The 21,680-nt window shown below is 30.7% G+C and overlaps 2 protein-coding genes across 3 annotated transcripts; one reads left to right on the plus strand and one right to left on the minus strand.

Annotated features, from left to right (window-relative positions):
• Nucleotides 1-1,765: 1,765 nt before the first annotated feature.
• On the minus strand, nucleotides 1,766-10,217 carry LOC134688272 (novel acetylcholine receptor chaperone-like). 2 transcript variants are annotated; one of them, XM_063548818.1, is made up of 3 exons: nucleotides 9,824-10,217; nucleotides 5,110-5,245; nucleotides 1,766-4,374 (listed from the first exon to the last, which is right to left on the minus strand). In XM_063548818.1, exons 1-3 carry the CDS (start codon nucleotides 9,866-9,868, stop codon nucleotides 4,151-4,153), a joined length of 405 nt encoding a protein of 134 aa, XP_063404888.1. In that variant the 5' UTR covers nucleotides 9,869-10,217; the 3' UTR covers nucleotides 1,766-4,150. The 2 variants fall into 2 exon arrangements, with proteins under 2 accessions (XP_063404888.1, XP_063404887.1); XM_063548817.1 differs by having other exon boundaries at nucleotides 9,849-10,212.
• A 40-nt stretch (nucleotides 10,218-10,257) lies between these two features.
• On the plus strand, nucleotides 10,258-21,417 carry LOC134688271 (lanC-like protein 3). Its single transcript, XM_063548816.1, has 4 exons — nucleotides 10,258-10,878; nucleotides 13,710-13,833; nucleotides 14,357-14,572; nucleotides 15,760-21,417. The coding sequence occupies exons 1-4, from the start codon at nucleotides 10,351-10,353 to the stop codon at nucleotides 16,125-16,127; spliced, it is 1,236 nt and encodes a 411-aa protein (XP_063404886.1). The 5' UTR covers nucleotides 10,258-10,350; the 3' UTR covers nucleotides 16,128-21,417.
• The last annotated feature ends 263 nt before the right edge of the window (nucleotides 21,418-21,680 follow it).

The raw sequence follows: 21,680 nt of genomic DNA on the forward strand, positions 1-21,680 counted from the left end.
AAATCACGCAAGTTAGAGTCTTTATAATCATGTCCTAAATTAAAGATATGCGAATCTTCAGTTGGGACTAGAATTATCATTTTTAAGCCCTCCTCAGTCCCTCACATTAAGAGAGTTCAAATCCTCCTGTTTTTTTTAATTTAAAAAAAAAATGTGTCAAGTCTTTATGATCCTCTATTTTTCTTTACCATCGATGTCAAAATAAATTATGTTTTTTGTATCTCTGATGAAGGCAATTCTAACATGTATATAAAACAACCTTTTATTATTCTACGGCTTCACCTGACATCTAGGTGTCAAACACTATTAATCAGTGTCAGTTAAAAGCTCATTAGAGCTTATGTTTTGTCTTTGTTTATATATCATGCCGACTCTAAATAAAGCTTATTTATTTATTATTTATTATTATAGTGAATCATACCTCAGACTACTTGCCATTATGTAACACTTATTGATAAATTTCGGGTTACTTCCCTTGTTTTGTCATAAATTAGTTAATGTAAATTGATTAAAGAATATAAAGGAAAAACAAATTAAACAAATAATAATATAATTGATATTTTATAGTGTGTCTTTCTAAGTTGTGATGTTATACTGTTGTTTCAGAAAAGGGAGAAGGTTTGGTACCTTTTCTCCTTATGAGCCTCCTTTTATTAGAAGCACCACCATGAGTTATGGCATATAAAGGAGGACATTTGGAGCCTGTATCGGTACAGAATAATGTGAGCATTTGCCTACCCAATTCCCCAGCCAGGATGTGAGGGGTCTTATTACCATTAAAACGTTTAATCCTGTTGCAATTGTTTGCACCTGTCCTTAGTCAGGAATCTGATGTTCAGTGCCAGGTTGTCCGATGTCGTCTGTTTATGTGGTTCATAAGCGTTTCTTGTTACTCATTTTTATATAGATTAGACCATTGGTTTTCTCATTTGAATGGTTTAAAATAAGTAATTTTTGGGGCTCTTTATAGCTTGCTGTTCGGTGTGAGCCAAGGCTCTGTGTTGAAGACCTATAATGGTTTACTTTTATAAAAGAGGATCAAAAGATTAAAGATAACTTGGATGGAGAGTTGCCTCATTGGCACTCATACCACATCTTCCTATATCTAAGGATATTAATTTAATGATTTTAAATGCCTATAAAGGACAAATATAAAAACCTGGTCCTGAAAGCAGCTGTTGTGAAGGCAGTAAACAACAAAAAAGTCAACATACTAAAAAGATCTATCAAATCCAAAATAGTTGCCATCTTTTCAAACTTTCATTGTTTCACAACAAAATATATAATCTCTCACCAAACACCTTCATGCACAGAGCTTACAGTGTAAGGGCTGCAGCTGTTAACCTTTATTGTTTCACCCAAAATCTGGCTGTAAATTGTTTAACATTTTTAATGCCTGGGCCTTTTAAGCTGGCTATACATTATGGTTATGCTCATTGTTGAAGGCTGTACAATGAAATTACCTTCCTCGGATGTTGGTTGATAGTTTCTCATCTGTATGCATTTTGCCATGTAAGGTTGTCATAGTTTACTATGCTGTAAGGTTTCTCATTATTGAAGGCTGTCCAGTATGATTACTAACATTTACTTCATTTCAGCTCTGGTGGATAGTTGTCTAAATAGCAATTTAATAGCATATGCACCTCTGCCTATTTGTAAATTAACAGAAAATCATGAATGTCATATTTTCCTTCAACCATTGACCATTTGGGTTGTCATCTTAAATTATTTATTAAAAGGAAATAAAAAAGACATCAAAAACATGTGAAAAACACACATTTATTTTTCAAACAAATAAATAACACAAAATAAGCTCTAAACACACAACTTCTTTTTTCAAATTAAACTTTTGACTACATTTTCTCACACATATATTAATGATTACATTTAAACACATAGCCATATCTATGAACAATTGTTGTGTACACTCTCTAATAAATAACCATGGTTTTATTTTATAAATGTAAATAAAAAGTTTTACAAGTTAAAATGCCTTGCCTGTGTATCTGAGTCTGACCATGATTGAATTTTGTGTTAATAGTCTGTAAGATCATGATCTTAATACAGAAAAAAAATGTAAAAGTATAAAAATCTGATATGAGTATTTGCAAGGATCCCTGTTAATTGCATCATCCATGCAATAAAATAGTTCTTTTAAGTCTGATTTTCATTCAAAATAGTAAATTGAGACAGCAACATTAATTATCTACCAGTACATATACAATGTATATATAATACAATATACTATTTTTTACATCTTGCATTTTTATACTAAATAAAGTCATACCTAGCCTCCAAAAAAGCGCTGATTCTGATTTCCAATTCCATTTATATTATGTGACTTAAAAATAACTTTGATTTTAACACACCTAAATTGTTCTATTATTTTACTTTAATCTTAATTAACAAAACAGAAATTTCTCCCAATTATTGTCAAATCAATGTAAAACAATGACACATTTCTGTCAGCTCTTGTGTCATTCAATAACAAACTGCAGTAATGTCTGTGTTCAGAAACTTAGAATTGGCAATGTATATATTTTGCAAAGGGTAAACCAAAATTATCAGTTTCTCAAAAACAAAAATAAATAAACAGAACTGTACAATTACTGTAAATGTATTTTTTTTCATGAATTTAGGATTGACAACAGAAAAAAAGACATCATCAAGATGCTTGCATATACATGTATGTCTATTCTCATTTTTTTGACTTTTTATAATATATCTTATATAAAATGTACTAAACACTCACATATAGTTAAAATATTGCAATTGTTTTGTAGCCTTTTGAGAACTAAGTGCATACCCAGAATGGAAATCTTATTTGAAAGTGCAATAATATGAAAGAACTAGGCAAAGGAAAATAATTCCTGTTTACACTATAAAATAAATGTATAAAAATCATTTAAATGGCTAACAGTTTTGTATAACAAATCTAGCACTGATAAATTACAATACTAAAATATTTGAAATATTTGAAATTATTTAACATTACAGCACTGGATCATTTTGGTATTTATAAGAGTACATATTAAAAGTATAAGTGCAAAAGCATCCCCAAAAATGAGAGTGAATAAATATCAATCAAAAGCATACTGTATCTGTACTATTTCACTTTCACAACCATAACTATATTAAAACTTAAAACATAGAGTAAATTATTTTTCCTTTGAACAATGTAAACAACATAGAGTAAATTATTTTTCCTTTGAACAATGTAAACCAATAACAACTAATAATATAATGAGATTGTTGCCTCCTAATATCATGAGTTACAAATAATTAAACCGAATCAACCTTTATAAATACTCTTATACGTAAGACCCTTTTAATTTCTATAACAAACCCAGTCATACATTTTGCATATTCCATTTTTACTTCATCACAGACATGAGACAATAAAATCAAGGTTAAAATCTAGTACATATCTATTAAACCTGGACTATTAACATTTGGTATACCTGAAAATCCTTGGACACAAATTTCATCAATTTTCTCAGGAAAACAAGCATATTTAACTTCAAAATGAATTTCTTTTACTAGAATGCTGAGTAACTCATAGATATTTATGTAATGATTTGTATAATACATGCATATTTGTTGGGATAAAGCATGTCAGCAACCTTAAAGTTAGTCAAAATGAAAAGTAAACAATCCACTGGTTATACATTTTTTTGCACATTCAAATTTATAATGTATGTGATCTTTGCAAGTAAAAAATGTTAAGTAGATTCAGATTTTCAATTTTCTTTATCATAGAAGTCACCATGTATATTGTATAAAATAAAACCACTACATTGTATATTATTTTTCAAATATGACTGAAATGTTCCCTTCTTGACAACAGATTGTAACATTTTATTCCAGTTGATTTATATTTTTACAAAAAAAACTTTTTATATGTATCATTATCTGATCATTGATCAAAAAATTAAATTGTAAAAAAAAATATGTCAGAATGATCAAGGGTCATATAATGTGATAATATTCATATTTGTGTTGAGAAATCTAAAATTGCATGCCTCCCATTGAAAACTGATAAACATATCATTTTTTTCAAACCAATACATTAATAAATATTCTGAATTTCTGACACATTTGGTAAGATTCTTTCATGAGATAAACCTATTTTAAAATCATAATGGTTAGTTTATTTCTCCTTTTTCTCTGATGATACTTCTTGTTTCCTTCCTTTTGTTTCTTCCATTTCTTTCGCCTTGAATTGTAGGAATATGATAAGTCTACACATCAGAAGGAAGAAAAACACTATAGATAAACTCATTTTATCTAATGGACTGTCCAGCATATAATGGCAATACACATCATTCATTGTGATTAAAATCATCAAGACATTTGCTGCTCCCTTTAAAGGGCCTGAAATAAATTTTATCATGTAAGTAAGTATGTGAAATTATTAAGTTCATCTATAAAGTTGTCAGTTGTCAAAATTTGGTAATTATAAACTACACCTATATAGGAGGGTCTCATTAGGGTGTTTTGATCCAGGATCCCGCTTACTGTTTTGTCAGATTCCTGTATCCCGCTTACACTATATAGGTAAGCAATTCTCATTTTTGTGGTAATTTCCTGTGTCCCCCTAGACTTCATTTCCTGTTTTCACAGCACAAAAAATTTGATTTCGATTTTCAAGTGTAACGCTTACAAAAAATTAGCAATCCCATGTAACGCTTAGACCCCAATTAGACCCACTATGTATGCTGGTTTGATTGTTGGTTGCTGAATGTGGCAACTATTTCAAACATTTTCAGGACAACACCACAGGCACTTGTCTCAGAAAAATAAATCTAGATATATAGGGGAAATATTTCTAAGACAAGTGCCTGTGGACGATGTCGGACCCAATAAAAATTCTTAAAATTTGTGTGTTACAATACATATTGATTTCTTGTATAACCAGTAATGTTTAAATCAATACCTTTATTATGGTTTGATGCTTGTGAAGCTAGGGACTGAATGATTTACAAACAACAAGAACAACATATCTTTGATATGTTTTTTTTGTCTGCAAATTATTTCATTACATTTTTTATCTTGTACATGTACTGTAAAATATCAATTGAAATGTTTAGTTTAATAAAGATTTCTTACCTGGAATGAAAGCTAAAATAACACCACATAGTGTCTCTGCCCCACCGATAGCTTTCCTATATATATGTGGACTCAACTTCCATTTCAATAATTTAACCGGAGGGAATACTCTTACTTGTTGAATGTAATTTTTTCTCTGTAAAACAAAAACAATAAATAAAAGTGTGAAAGTCATACTATATGAACTGGATACAACTTTTATTTTGAAGATAGTACAAAAAAGTCAGCATATACACATCATGTACATATAGAATCTTCTAATTAATTGTTTGCCCCATTATTTTTTGTAAATTGTAAAAATACCAAGACATTTTTATATTGGTACTCAACATGCTCAATTTCACAAACTTTAAGATTGAATAGTCTTGAAAATTATCTACTAGACTTACTTCATTCAACATGTAGGTATGAATAAATAAAACTATAAATGGGAGAAATTTAGATTTTTTTTTAACAAACACAGCTAAAATATCTAATAAAATATCCACTATCATGACTATAGAGACTTATAATATCTTTATCAAAACTGGTTTTCAGGAAAGAAGTGTGTTTTCATGTTTATTTTCTATCATATATCTTTATACAACTCATTAATTTATGCTGATAATTGTCTGTTGCTTTAATTAAAATTTTAATATCAACCAGATGCTCCGCAGGGCGCAGCTTTATACACCCGCAGAGGTTAAACCCTGAACGGTTGAGGAAAGTATGGACACAATATTCAAGCTGGATTCAGCTCTAAATTTGGATTGTGATTAAATAGTTGACACAGCATAGGTTTCTGACACAGAATGAATGTGGTCTAATGAACTTAAAAAAAAAATTGCCTTTGAGCAATTCACTATGCTGTTGAATAATAATCCTCTCAAAAAAATATTTGAAGAACTTTTATTTTTATTTATGAAATCTGAAATGAGAAAAACTTTCCCTTATTCCAAAAAAGATCTCAATTCAAATTTCTAATGGACAATGATGGAGTTAGCAACAATAACTGCTCATTTAAATACATCATAAAATATTAAAATGTAAAAAAAAAGTGCTTGTTATCACTGAATGGTAAAGATTGTTTTAATTTATCAGTTGGTAATAATTGTGAAAATACATTGATTATTGTATAAAACAGTGATTTAAACTACTATTCTGAACAAAGAAAGATAACTCAAATTTACAAAGAATATTGAAAATATCTTGCTATTGCACAAATATCTATTCTGGACAAAGAAAGATAACTCTAATTGAAAATTGATTACTATTGCACAATATTGTGAAATTAGATATTTCTTGCTATTGCACAATACTGTCAATTGAAAATATCTTGCTATTGCACAAATATCTATTCTGGACAAAGAAAGATAACTCCAATTGAAAATTGATTGCTATTGCACAATATTGTGAAATTAGATATTTCTTGCTATTGCGCAATACTGTCAATTGAAGATTTCTTGCTATTGAACAATACTGTGCAATTGAAAATTTCTTGCTATTGCACAATACTGTACAATTGAAGATTTCTTGCTATTGCTGAAAACTGTGCAATTGAAAATTTCTTGCTATTGCACAATACTTAATATAATAATTTTGAATCCTGATTTGGACCAACTTGAAAACTTTGCCCATAATCAAAAATCTAAGTACATGTTAAGATTCAGCATATCAAAGAAGCCCAAGAATTTATTTTTTGTTAAAATCAAACTAAGTTTAATTTTGGACCCTTTGGACCTTAATGAAGACCAATTTGAAAAAGGGACCAAAAATTAAAAATCTACTAACACAGTTAGATTTGGCATATCAAAGAACCCCAATTATTCAATTTTTGATGAAATCAAACAAAGTGAAATTTTGGACCCCGATTTGGACCAACTTGAAAACTGGGCCAATATTAAAAAATCTAAGTACATTTTTAGATTCAGCATATCAAAGAACCCCAAAGATTCAATTTTTTTAAAAATCAAACTAAGTTTCATTTTAGACCCTTTGGACCTTAATGTAGTGCAATTTGAAAACGGGACCAAAAATTAAAAATCTACATACACAGTTAGATTCGGCATATCAGGGAACCCCAATTATTCAATTTTTGCTGAAATCAAACAAAGTTTAGTTTTGGACCCTTATTCCCAAACTGTTGGGACCAAAACTCACAAAATCAATCCCAACCTTCCTTTTGAGTTCATAAACCTTGTGTTTAAATTTCATTGATTTTTATTTACTTATGCTAAAGTTATTGTGCAAAAACCAAGAATAATGTTTATTTGGGCCCTTTTTTGGCCCATTATTCCTAAACAGTTAAAACAAAAACTCCCAAAATCAATCCCAACCTTCCTTTTGTGGTCATAAACCTTGTGTCAAAATTTCATAGATTTCTATTAACTTAAACTAAAGTTATAGTGCGAAAACCAAGAAAATGCTTATTTGGGCCCTTTTTGGCCCCTTTTCCTAAAATATTGGGACCAAAACTCCCAAAATCAATCCCAGCCTTCCTTTTGTGGTCATAACCCTTGTGTTATAATTTCATAGATTTCTATACACTTTTACTAAAGTTAGAGTGCGAAAACTAAAAGTATTCGGACGACGACGACGCCAACGTGATAGCAATATACGACGATTTTTTTTTCAAATTTTGCGGTCGTATAAAAAGTTGATTGCAATACTTGCACATATGTAAGTTAACCTGTTTTTAGTAAACAGTATCTGCATGTAAATAGGTTATTATAATCACATACCCGGTATATTAAATAAACACAGCCATTTTTACCAAGTTGAAACTTTTTTTATGACACTGTATCTAAGCTACTTACTAAATTGAATAAATGTCATAATGTGTACCCAGTTGTAACCAGTTTTGACAAACAAACTATTGACAGTTTAATAGTTAGTTTGACAGTTGGTGTTATAAATCATAGAGCGCAGTTGCACTAACATGACTAAGTCAATTGTAAGTCTAAATAAAGTGCAAATGCTTTACCTGATGACATATGTACCAATTTGGAATCAGTTATGATCAGTTATGAATATAGCAATTTACTTAAAAGTGATTATTAATGCCTTTACTTTCTTCTCATAAACATTAATAAAATACATCTTTGTTTTCCAGAAACATCATTTTGAACGTGTAAATGTTTTATTTGAACCCATTTGTAACTAGTTTACTCAAGTTTATTCTCAAAATACTAGTTAAAATTTTTGAATCTACATTGTATAAGCATAAGAAATTAAAATATTTGTACAAGTTGCATGTACCTCCTTATGAACATGATGAACAAACAGAGAGAACATATTTAGCACTAATTATCACTGTGATCTACTTGTAAGTGTGACACAGAACATAGCTGATTTTTTATAAGAATGACAGAGGTATGTAATGACTAATATCAATATGATCAATATAAAAAAACTTGCAAAATGACGATAAAATGTACACTTTTTTATAAAGACAATTTAAAAAAAGACTGATTTTGAGGAAACATGTTAATAAACAGTAACAATGATTATTTCAGACCTCTGACGAAGGGTAGTAATGATCTTCATGACCAATGAAAGTTAATATTCTTACTAAATGACATTAATGGTAATTTTTGGTGGACGACTTTCTTTCAGACAATAAAAAAATCCACTGATATTGACGCACCATGTTAAGTTACTTCCAAAAATGAAGCAAACCATAATTATTTGAGACCTCTGACAAATTATGATAACTACATGTATGTACAGGATATTTTATCAAATTACGAATCCGGGTCCGTTCGCGCCCATTCATGTTCGCACCCACTCTTGTTCGCCCCTTTTCACTTTCACACCCTACATGTACATGTTCGCACCCAAAGTCCCTTCGCACCCTACATGTTCGCGCCCAATTTTAATTGGTTTTGGGTTTAATAACTTTGTAATCAAGTTTTGGCAAGAAGTATTCTTATAAGTATAATTGTTTTCGTTGTCTCAAAATAAAGTGAGACAGCATTTTTTATTGTGTTGAATAAATCTTAATTATGTTTTGGACAGTGTATTGTTTAAAAAAAAAATATACCTTTCTAAATATAAAGTGGGATTCTGTCAATGTTTTACATGTATTTTGTGTTGAATAACTCTTAATTATGTTTTGGTTAGTTTATTGCTATAACATTGTTTCATTGACTTGTTTCAAAATGGAGTGAGATTCTGACTATTTTTTTTTTTTGTGTGTTGAATACATTTTATCATGATTGATCATGTTTTGGTTATAATAGTGTATTGCTATATTTTATTGTTTTATTGTTTCAGATCAAAGGGACCAAGCTGTTAAAACAATTATCTTTTGTGTTTTTCATTTAAAATCTTCAATCTTTTACTCATACCAAGCTATAAATACATTCAGTATTTACACGAAAGCAATACAAAACAACAATCATGATTTTCCAATTATTCAACTGGAATTTGAATTAAAATTGGGCGCGAACGTGTAGAGTGCGAACGGACCTTGGGTGCGAACGTGCAAGGTGCGAATGTGTAGGGTGCGAAAGTATATTGGGCGCGAACAGACCTGATACCCTCTGTACCACAAATTACGGTAAAATTTTTACCAACATGACCAATTTGACACTAACGGTAGATTAGCGAAAAATTACTGTTTGACGCCTGACAGTAAAGGGCATTACTACGCTCTTTGATGCTAACAGAAGGCAAAAATGAAAATGAGGTTGATTAGACAATCTAATGAGACTTCTTTCTACAAATAACTCACAAGATAAACAAATGAAAAATTATACCATTTCTTTATATAGTTCATCACTTAAGGAAGGCGTCAGTTTTAATGATCCCACGAATACAAAGAATATTCCTAATGTTACAGATAAGGCTTTCAAGACCATAGCTGTCATCTTTAGTGGTTGGGTTGTTTACGAATGTCTATCTCTTCTTTGTTCTTTTCATAGCTTCAGCCTTCAGCTGCTGAATCCAACTTCCGATTTGGTCAATGTCTATTTGATGCTTGAGAAAAAAAAATATATATTTGCATCAAATTGATTGATATCTAAAATAAATAAAGGCATTTCAGATTAATGTCATAAATTTGACATTTTTGAGATAGAAATTGAGGGCGAAGTAAGTGCTAATTTAAATAATAATATAGTAAAGAAGGAAACGCTTGTGTGATTAAGATAATATAAAGTCGGTTGACGGACACCTGTTCCGCATTAATTCTAAATCGCAAAATATACTTGTTTACTAGTAAACACTGCATACCACCTATTAGCAGATTTGGCATGCACAATGCGTTATTTTGAGAACAAATTAGCAGACTATAAAGCTGGATCAGAGGTCCTAATCGATAAGGGTAAATGGAAAGGATGTATTGAGTCACTTGTAAATACAACTTTTGAAAAATTACCACCCAGTTCAGACTCCTGTGATGGAGGATTGTATGTTGGAAATATTGGTGTGGCTTACATGTTGTATTATTTGTCTAAGCAAGATTCTTTCAAAGAAAGGAAAACAACTTTTTTAGAAAATGCAGAAGCGTATGTGAAAGTTAATCTTGAATACCTCTCGCATCATCATTGCAAAGACCCACCATCTGCTTTTATCCTAGGGCCTGCAGGAATCACTGCCACTGGGTGTCTCTTAGCCAAGGAAGAGGGTAACATCAGTCGTGTTGATCAGTTTGGTGAAATGTATGCTGCAGCTGCTGAAAAATGCATGAAAATAGATTTCTTTAAGCATGGGTCGGATGAAATGTTAATAGGCAGGGCTGGTTATTTGAGTGGTGCATTAGCTTTAGAACAAAAGCTAGGCAAAAAGGTTAATATTTATTAAACTTTAATGCATTTATAACGATTTTGTTGAGAGAGTTTGTACATGTACCAGGGCCTAAATTGTGGGGAGGTATTTTGTACCAAATTTGTATCTAATAAATTGGACCTATAGATATAAGGAGATGCGGTATGAATGTCAATGAGACAACTCTCAATTCATTAAGGCACAATTTATATAAAGTACATCATTATCATGATTATAGGTTGAAGTACCACTTTCAAAAAAGAGCTTTATGACTCACACTTTACAGCAAGCTATAATCAATAAAACATGATCATTAAAGGACCCGAAAACGACTTGTGTAAAAAAATCAAACATGAGTCATGACAGTGATCATTTAAAAGGAAAACCAATGGACTTATCTAAAAACTTGATAAAAGAAGAAAAAAACAAGAAACACCTATGAACTAATGACAACCACTAAACAATATATACATGATATACATGTACATTTGTATCATCTATAGATATACCGGTACTTGGACCTCTGGACTGGAGATAACACTGGTTGTTTCAGTAATCTTTTTTAGATTAAAAATGGGGCATTTTACATCTATTGCAATTTATTATTTAAATCAAATTTTAAATACTAATGTACTACAGACAAATGACAGAGCTTTTTATACGACCGCAAATTTTGAAAAAATTTTCGTATTATATTGCTATCACGTTGGCGTCGTCGTCGTCGTCGTCGTCGTCGTCGTTGTCGTCGTCGTCGTCGTCGTCGTCCGTCTACTTTTAGTTTTCGCACTCTAACTTTAGTAAAGGTGAATAGAAATCTATGAAATTTTAACACAAGGTTTATGACCATTAAAGGAAGGCTGGTATTGATTTTGGGAGTTTTGGTCCCAACATTTTAGGAATTAGGGGCCAAAAAGGGCCCAAATAAGCATTTTTTTGGCTTTCGCACTATAACTTTAGTTTAAGTTAATAGAAATCTATGAAATTTTGACACAAGGTTTATGACCACAAAAGAAAGGTTGGGATTGATTTTGGGAGTTTTGGTTTCAACAGTTTAGGAATTAGGGGAAAAAAAAGGGCCCAAATAAGCATTATTCTTGGTTTTCGCACAATAACTTTAGTTAAAGTGAATAGAAATCAATGAAATTTAAACACAATGTTTATGACCACAAAAGGAAGGTTGGTATTGATTTTGGGAGTTTTGGTTTCAACAGTTTAGGAATTAGGGGCCAAAAAGGGACCCAAATAAGCATTTTTCTTGGTTTTCGCACCATAGCGTTAGTATAAGTAAATAGAAATCTATGAAATTTAAACATAAGGTTTATGACTATAAAAGGAAGGTTGGTATTGATTTTGGGAGTTTTGGTCCCAACAGTTAAGGAAAAAGAAAATTAAACTTTGTTTGATTTCATCAAAATTGAATAATTGGGGTTCTTTAATATGCCGAATCTAACTGTGTATGTAGATTCTTAATTTTTGGTCCCGTTTTCAAATTGGTCTACATTAAGGTCCAAAGGGTCCAAAATTAAACTTAGTTTGATTTTAACAAAAATTGAAACCTTGGGGTTCTTTGATATGCTGAATCTAAAAATGTACTTAGATTTTTGATTATTGGCCCAGTTTTCAAGTTGGCCCAAATCGAGGTCCAAAATTAAACATTGTTTGATTTCATCAAAAATTGAATAATTGGGGTTCTTTGATATGCCAAATCTAACTGTGTATGTAGATTCTTAATTTTTGGCCCAGTTTTAAAATTGGTCTAAATTAAAGTGCAAAGGGTCCAAAATTAAACTAAGTTTGATTTTAACAAAAATTAAATTCTTGGGCCTCTTTGATATGCTGAATCTAAACATGTACTTAGATTTTTGATTATGGGCCCAGTTTTCAAGTTGGTCCAAATCAGGATCTAAAATTATTATATTAAGTATTGTGCTATAGCAAGTCTTTTCAATTGCACAGTATTGTGCAATGGCAAGAAATATCTAATTTCACAATATTGTGAAATAGCAAATTTTTTTTTAATTAAGAGTTATCTTTCTTTGTCCAGTATAGTAAGCAAGAAATATCTGCAAGATTTTTTTTTAATTGGAGTTATCTTTCTTTGTCCAGAATTAACTTAAATCTTTGTTATATACAATATACAATGTATATTCACTTTTTACTACCAACTGATAAATTTAAATAATCTTTACCATTCAGTGATAACAAGCAGTTTTTTTACATCTTAATATTTTATGATGTATTTAAATGAGTAGTAATTGTTGCAAACTCCATTAGAATATTTTAATTGAAATTAGTTTTGGAATAAGGGAAAGGGGGATGTGAATAAAAAATTGGGTTCAATTTTTCTCATTTGAAATTTCATAAATAAAAAGAAAATTTCTTCAAACATTTTTTTGAGAGGATTAATATTCAACAGCATAGTGAATTGCTCTAAGAGAAAACAAAAATTTTAAGTTCATTTGAATACATTCATTCTGTGTCAGAAACCTATGCTGTGTCAACTATTTAATCACAATCCAAATTTAGAGTGGAATCCAGCTTGAATGTTGTGTCCATACTTGCCCCAACGGTTCAGGGTTCAACCTCTGCGGTCGTATAAAGCTACGCCCTGCGGAGCATCTGGTTAAGAAGTTGTACAAACCTGAATTGATTAAACAACAAACAATAATAAGCTCTGATATTTTAATGAGGTACCCAGATCCATTATAAATGGCATACACACAAGCCATAGCCAAAGTTTTTATTTTATGTAAAATATTAAAAGAGATAAGTTTTGTAAAGTTATGCCTAATTGGCAACTCAGCAAATTTGTAAAGTTAATTAATAGAAATATTTTATTTGAATGTTTTCAGGTGTTAAATGACACAACATTGAATCAACTGTGTTCTGTAATGATAGAATCAGGACAGCAACATGCAGCTAAACACCTCTCAAAATCACCTCTTATGTATGCTTATTATGGAACAGAATACTTGGGTAAGATCACTTGCATCTTAAAAATGTATTTTCTTCCTGAGTGAAAAACAGATAAACTTTTGAAATTGATGTTTAACAATTTTTTTTTATTAATTATGCAGGTTCACTCAAATTTATAATTTTTCAAATTGTATACTTTCCAAAAGATGAATAAAAACCTTCCAAATCTTTAACGATAACAGTTGTGTAAAGAAATCATCTGTTTTGTTGCTAACGTCATTGTTTTTATTAAACAACAGAATAATATGCATAGTACTAAAAAAAAAATTACACACATCAACTGTTACATTTAGTTTGAACACTTTTGTAGTCAGTTGAGTAAGATGTACAATGTATGTATGATTTAATACCTAACAAAATCAGCTCTCACGCATGTCAACTTTGGACTGATACTTTTGTTGTCTATGAATAAATGTGGATGAAATATTTTAGAAATTATACCATATTGTCTCTGAAACTGAATACTAAAGAAGTGAGGGCTATACATGTATTACAAAACATATAATTGATTTACTTTTATCAGGTGCAGCACATGGTTTGTCAGGGATTTTCCAAATGTTAATGAGTTTTCCAGATTTTTTCAAATCCACAACTTCAGCTGAGCCAATCGTTAAGAGTGCTGTGGATTATTTCCTAACATTGGAGGATGCAGATGGAAATTATCCACCAGCCATGGATGAGGTTGGTTGCCCCAGACCTGATGGGGAAGAACTGGTTCATTGGTGTCATGGAGCTCCAGGTAAATGCAGGAGATATTCAATAAAATATATCTATATTTTATATTATTTAATGTTTTCCAAGACATTCAAGAGGAGGTTATTAAATATGTCTAGATTTTACATAAACAGTATCAAACATTGAACATCTGCTGTCAATAATAAATTTGTAAGTGGACAAAATCATAACGCTCCTGACTTGGGATTGCTACATTTACACAACCAAGATTGATCTAATACTTTAGTAATAATGTATAAGTCCTTGATATACTTCTAGGTCTTTATTTTGTGTGTTATCAAACACTTTTTTTAATGCTGAAGACATAGAAAAATAGATATTTATAAACAAAAGTTCAACAAGCAGCCATTGGAATCAGTTTGTGTTATTTTTTTTATGTCCCATAGCAGAATGGACATTAAGATTTACCCTTGTCCATCTGTATGTACATGTAAAATTTGGTTTTCTTCTCTAATTTTAGTTTGCCTCAATCAAATCTTATGAAACTTATATACAAAGCTTAATATCACAAAATTCAGATCAAGTTTGAATTTAGTTAGCTTCATTTTAACCTTTCTAGAGCAATGCCCCTTTATTAACCATTTCCTCCATTGAATTTTTTTTTTTTTGCATACTTGATTCGCATAGGATTTTTTTAATAAAATGCTGAACATATGCTTTAAAGTATTAAGGCATTGGGAAAAACAACTATTTCATCAAATAAATTTAAGTCGGATATTCCTGTGATATTTCTTTTCATATTGGATACAAATTTATTAAGTCAACAGCAGACACTTTGTAGTCAAGGTGTTTCAACTGAGGTACTACACAGGCGTCAAAAGGCGTCATTATGGAGGAAAGGGTTAATGGAAAAATTACTGAATTGGTTCCTGTAAACCTGATTTGAAATAAGATTTGAAGTTAATGTTGGGTGATCAGCATTTGTTGTTGGTTGAATAATTTTACCATCTACAAATACACTCTGAATTTCTCAGTTTTACCATGTATAATGTAAATTGATAGTAACAGATAGCTTTTACTTTGTGGTGATTAGGAAAATTTTGGAAAAAAATGTTTTTGTTCACACCATGTAAAAAGCGTTTGGTGTGATATGGCGTTTCAGTGGGTATCAACACATCTAGTTTAATTTGGACCTTAGATCCATGTAACATACATTTTATATACATTTGAAATAATTTCAACTTACTGTAGGTGTAATCTACATGTATGCTAGAGCCTTCAAAGTTTGGGGTGATGATAAATACCTGCAAGCTTGTATCAGATGTGGAGAATTGGTATGGAAGAAAGGGCTATTAAAGAAGGGTCCAGGAATCTGCCATGGAGTAGCCGGCAGTGGATATGTTTTCCTACTCCTCTATAGACTTACCAATGACAAGAAATATCTACATAGAGCTTTGATGTTTGCAGAGTTTATGTTCACGGCAGAGTTTAAGGAGCAGGCTAAAGTACCAGATAGTCCATACAGTCTCTATGAAGGATGGGCTGGTACCATTTGCTATTTGTCTGATTTGATGCAACCAGATAAAGCAGAGTTCCCATTTTCTAATGTTATTTTCTGAAGAATGATTACTTTTCTACTTAATACTGGAATTGAATAAGATAGATAGTGTTGATAGTTGGGCTTCAGAAATGGCTTGATTTCTGTAAAATATGTAGACAGAAAATGAAAGACAAAGTTTTATTATTTTTAATTACATACTCATACCTATATTTGTAAACTACACACTTTATGGCTATTTGGGAATCTGTCCCGCTTGACCCAAAAATCTGTCTCCTTGAACTTTTGACATCATACAACAATAACTTTTCCATTGTGGCGTCAGATATTTTCCATTAAGATGTCAAAATTTTACGGTAACTTTTGTGAGGTCTTATAATGGTAGACAAATAGCGATAAGGTGTATAACTAAAAGGGAATTGATTTGTTTGTTTTAGTCAAATAACGAATTGTTCTGTATTAATATTGTTATCCTGGTTATAGGTCCCATTCAATTATATAAGTGCCAAAAGTTATTATAAATAACTGAATTATAATCTGATTTTTTTTACATTTTTATACATTTTTGTTGTGCCATACATTTAAAAGTAAAATGGGCTAAATCAGCCTTTGGAGGAAATCTAAAGACTTTGATTAAATTGAATATAAAGCATGTTAAGTTTAACAATCAAAGTTTATGAGACTTGGTCCCCTGACAGCGTCAAGCTTTCACTAGCAGCACATACATTTTCACTTGTTCTGTCTTGCATCATCATTATCTGTTTTGTAGTCCAGGTTTGTCCTGAACATGCATTAGATATTTGCCACTGGACATTAAGCAATTAATAATCAATCATTGTCCATGCTTCTTTTTGTTAATAGAAAAATCCTTTAAAACAGCTAGACATTATTCATCTAACCTGTGATGTGTTAAGTTGTGTTCTTAATACTTTAACTTTGTTATGACATTGAAGAGTTATTGATGTGACAGGCGTATCATGTGCTCATGGTGCAGCTGTTTATTTAGGTTTTCCATACCAAAACATGGACTTGCACATTTCTGAAAATATTCATATATTAATCCTTAAACACTAGGAAACAACATTGCAGATTTCAACCAACCTTGGACAGGTTTTTTCTACAGGACATGAAGTGGTGGGTGTACCTGCTATTTTACATTTTGATCTACTGGGGTTATTGACTTTTGGGGGTTTTTCATATGAAAACAAGGTATAGCCTTTTCATGTTTTATTATTTGGTGATGGAATTTGAAACACATCCTCCTCAGACTGGAAAATTTTATATAAAAAGCTATATAATCTGGGTAAATTTTAGACAGAAGTACTCATGTATAATTATAATATTTACCTTTCATTAAACTGGTATGTTCATGAATTATTGTTAAAGCATTCAAGTTCACTTTACATGTAGGTAACTAATGCCATATTGAATACATATAGGACTTTCTTTATGTAATATTTTTTTGCCATATTTTATTGTTGTCATTGAAATCTTATAGCCAATTAAGTGTGATGTGTTAATGTTATACACTAAAAGTGTTCATTTGATGTCATGTGGCTTCTTTTAAGTTTATAAGTTTTTTCTGAAAATGGGTAGAGTGGGGTGCTCATTTTCGCCACATCTTTTCATGTTTTCTACAGTTTATGTTCAGGTCTAAATGTTTTTGAAGAATACTGATATTTCTATATGAAGATAATTTCAAACGCAAAATATTCTCAAGCTTGAAAATGTGTTTGTTTGAATATAATCATCTGAAAAGTTAGATTAAAGGGTGTTTGAAACTTCTTGATTTTTTGTCAATGGAGGACACATATTCGCCGTTTTTACATATCTATTAAAAACCAAAAAACTGCAGCTTTAAACAACATTGATCAAATCAATTTCATTTTAGATGAATAGCAGACATTTCAAAGGTGTTAAAAGAACTGAAATTTATGGCATTCAGACAAAGAAGTACTAAGAAATACTTCTTTGAATTCGTGTTTTTTCTTCATGAAATTGGCCGAAAATCGTTGTCCATTTTTCGGTTCTTTTCAGTAGGTGCCGCAATTTTGTCTCAGTTTAAAAAAATAATCACATTTGTTATATAATATCATTTACTGGGATATGTCTTTCATTCCAGCCTTCCCTTGAAGTTTTTACACCTCAAAATCATAAAACGGCGAAATTGTGTCTCCGGCGAATATTGGCACCCCACTCTAACTGCTTTAGTGGGATGTCTATATAGCTATATTTGAATCAACCATATAAAGGAAAAAGTGTTCTGTTTAGTATTAGGTTGTATAGATGCATGCATTGTATTTTAAGCTTTGCTTACATATATCTTGATTTTACTGTAACAAATACATGTATCTATTTACTACCTCTACTACACATTGTTAATGGACCTCATGTTTTCCTATACATTCAAGCCATAAATCACTACATAATGAATTTTGTCTTGACAATAACTTTTGATGTTAGTGGTATATGTTGTGAACCTCCTGAACTGATTTATCTGTAACTGAGACATAGTTCAAAATATTTATTTCTCGAGTTATTCACAGAATACTGGTTTTTCAAAATCGAGATCTCCATATTATAAGCCCTTTTTTGCATTCTGGTTCAAAGAACATGTGAGCTTTACTTGAAGCATACACCATCTGTTTTAACAAAATCTTTAACTATAAACTAGTGTTGTCAACGGTTAACCGATCAACCGGTTAAGATCGAACGACCGAATACCGAATACCAAATACGCTAACCGGTTAACCGGACTTTTTTCAATTTTGATATATTTGATATAAATTTGTATTGAAATCATTAAATAGTTAGGTTTTATTTTAAAAAATTGTCGTCGTGGTAATTAATTTGACAGTTCAATTGTCCACATAATTGATTGCTATTGTCAATCCAATAAACATAAAATTAATTAGTAAGAAGTTGTCTTTCAGCTCGGGGCAGGATCTTAAAGAAACATAATTAGTATACATGTTTTAACAGTAGTTCTAAATCAGTAATGAGATTAAATTTTACGATTTACTTCACTATTTCGTTTCTGATCTAATTTTGTTTAAATCTACATCTACTGTGCAACCTCCGTCGTGCAAGGCTTATTCTGACTTCAAACGAAATGCTAATTCAGAAATTGTGAAATGCAAACCAATGTGAATGTACTCAATGTATCCATGATAGTGCGAGTAACATGCAAACAAAGTAAAGAAACAGGCCGTACGGTGACCTTTAGTTGTTAATTTCTGTGTCATTTTGATCTCTTGTGGAGAATTGTCTCATTGGCAATCATACCACATCTTCTTTTTTTTATAATTTATCATTCAAACTGAAACACTCCACATCATTTTTGGAGACAACAAGCAAAAAGGAAAGAATAATCAGTTTCAGACATATTCAATTCTAAGAGCCCAAGAAGTCTTTTTTTTTTATTTTTCAATCTGAATTTGGAACAAACGCTTTTGTTGATACGGTGTAGTTGGTTATTAAAAGTCAAACTTCGCCAGAAATCCTCACAGACAAGCCAGATAATGCCAGAGGACAAACTTCAATTCTAAAAGCGTAAATTTATGACTTAGATGAAAGGTTGTCAAATTGATTATTATACCACATCGTATATCCAAGTGTAGGGTACGACAAGCACCAACTCAAACTTACGGTTAACCGGTTAATCGGTCGAACGATTATCCGAGTTACCGGTTAGGCAAAAGTGTACGATTTGACAACACTACTATAAACCTATTGGAACTAAACTTTGCCTGTATCATCCTTGAGAAAATCCAATTAAATTATTGCCGCTGAACTTAATAGACTCATATCTTAAATCTTTTTTTATTAGATTGTTATAAGTTCATGACATGTTTGTAAGCATTCTTTAACTTTAGGTCACAATAATAAGGTAATAAAAGAGGATGACTTTACAGGGTATAGCTTAATTTGAATAGTTAATTAGTATTTTAATTTAGTCTAATATGAGATTTTCTTGTGCAATGACGGTTTTTGTGATCATCTAAAATATATTATGTTTATAAACAGTGGAAAAGGGCTTTATAATCTTCAACATTGAAAGAAAGTAGCAATTTGATTTTTTCATTAGTTAGATTTTTATTATTTTCTAAAGCCATTAGAATAATTACCTAGAATACTGCCACCCATTAAAATTAATGCATAACTAAATTTTGCCCATCAATTTACAACTTTTTTTTTTAATCTACTATATAAATTATAGACAGAAATACTGCCACTGGATGTTAAGCAAATAACTATTAATCTGTCATAGGTGACCAATTTGCTGTCTTCATTTATTTTATTTTAAACTAGCCATAATTAGTGCATGTATTATTCATAGAGAAAAATTTAAATACAAACTAAGCTTTATCATTATTATTACGTTAAATTATCATAATAATTCAAATATAAACCATGACAAATTGCATAATATTTTATTTCTTTGTTTAACTTATTGATTAACATTGCTAAAAACAGACAAAAAACTATACTGATCACAAACATTTGTTTAGGGAAATCAGCATTATTGATGATGATCAGTTTATCAAAAACCCAGGGGTCACCTAGGCTATTTAAGAGTGCTTTTCCACCACTTTTGAATGTGACACAACACACGTGGATATCAAGCCATATCTCATGATAAATATAATTTCTTGAGATTTTGAGATAATATGAGATAAATTACTCTGGATCATTCTGTTTATCCTCAACATTTGTTTTGAGGTATAAAATTGCATGAAACGCAATCAAACCCCTTGGTACTCACTTGATATATAAATCTTCCAAGGCTTATCACTACCATATGATTTTACTTTTTATACACACAATGTAGTGCATTAATAATAACATTGATTTCATTCTATCCATGAACATTCTAGAAATTTATCAATGTAATATACACTCAGATATTGAAGTTCTAAAAATTTAAATGATGCCATCTTTCAAAAATTGTACAACCAACAATGCTTCATTCATTTGCAATATATAATTTTAAATTCTCACTGATAAATTAATGCAATTTGTACCTTTCAGTGCTTACAAGCACTTTGCTTTGATTATCCTCTTGGTATATTCTGCCTTTTTTTCATAAAAAATCTTTTAAAAATGATAAAAGTATTAAAGTTGCAATTCTTAGTGAGAACATTTTGCATATGATCATTTAAGAACAACCTTTACTTATGTTTATACTATAAACTTTATAATGGATTTATTTTATTGTTGTGTTATATTGTTGCTGTTTACTACATTTTTTACGCTTGTTGGGAATTTGTTACATGAGATTTCTTATAAATGTGCCATGATTGTTTATTGTATAAGACATTTTGATTCATTTATATTAAAAATTGAAGTTTTATTGTTTTGGTGGTTTCTAGTTGTTATTTGTTATTATCTAGGGATAGTGAATGCATCAACGTATGAATGTCTCAAGTGTGGGTGGTATAGTATTAATCCCTAGACAAACAAACAAAGACTTCTTTGTATTCACTTTCCTGCCTACCAATCATGAATCATTTTAGAGCAAAGCCTGGTTGCCTTGAAGCAGGAACATGTTAGATATACTGTTCCCAGCTTGAAGTCAGAACAATGTGGAAGGTAGAACTGACATAACTTATTG

The sequence above is a fragment of the Mytilus trossulus genome, chromosome 10, assembly GCF_036588685.1.
Source record: "Mytilus trossulus isolate FHL-02 chromosome 10, PNRI_Mtr1.1.1.hap1, whole genome shotgun sequence".
Lineage (NCBI taxonomy): Eukaryota > Metazoa > Mollusca > Bivalvia > Mytilida > Mytilidae > Mytilus > Mytilus trossulus.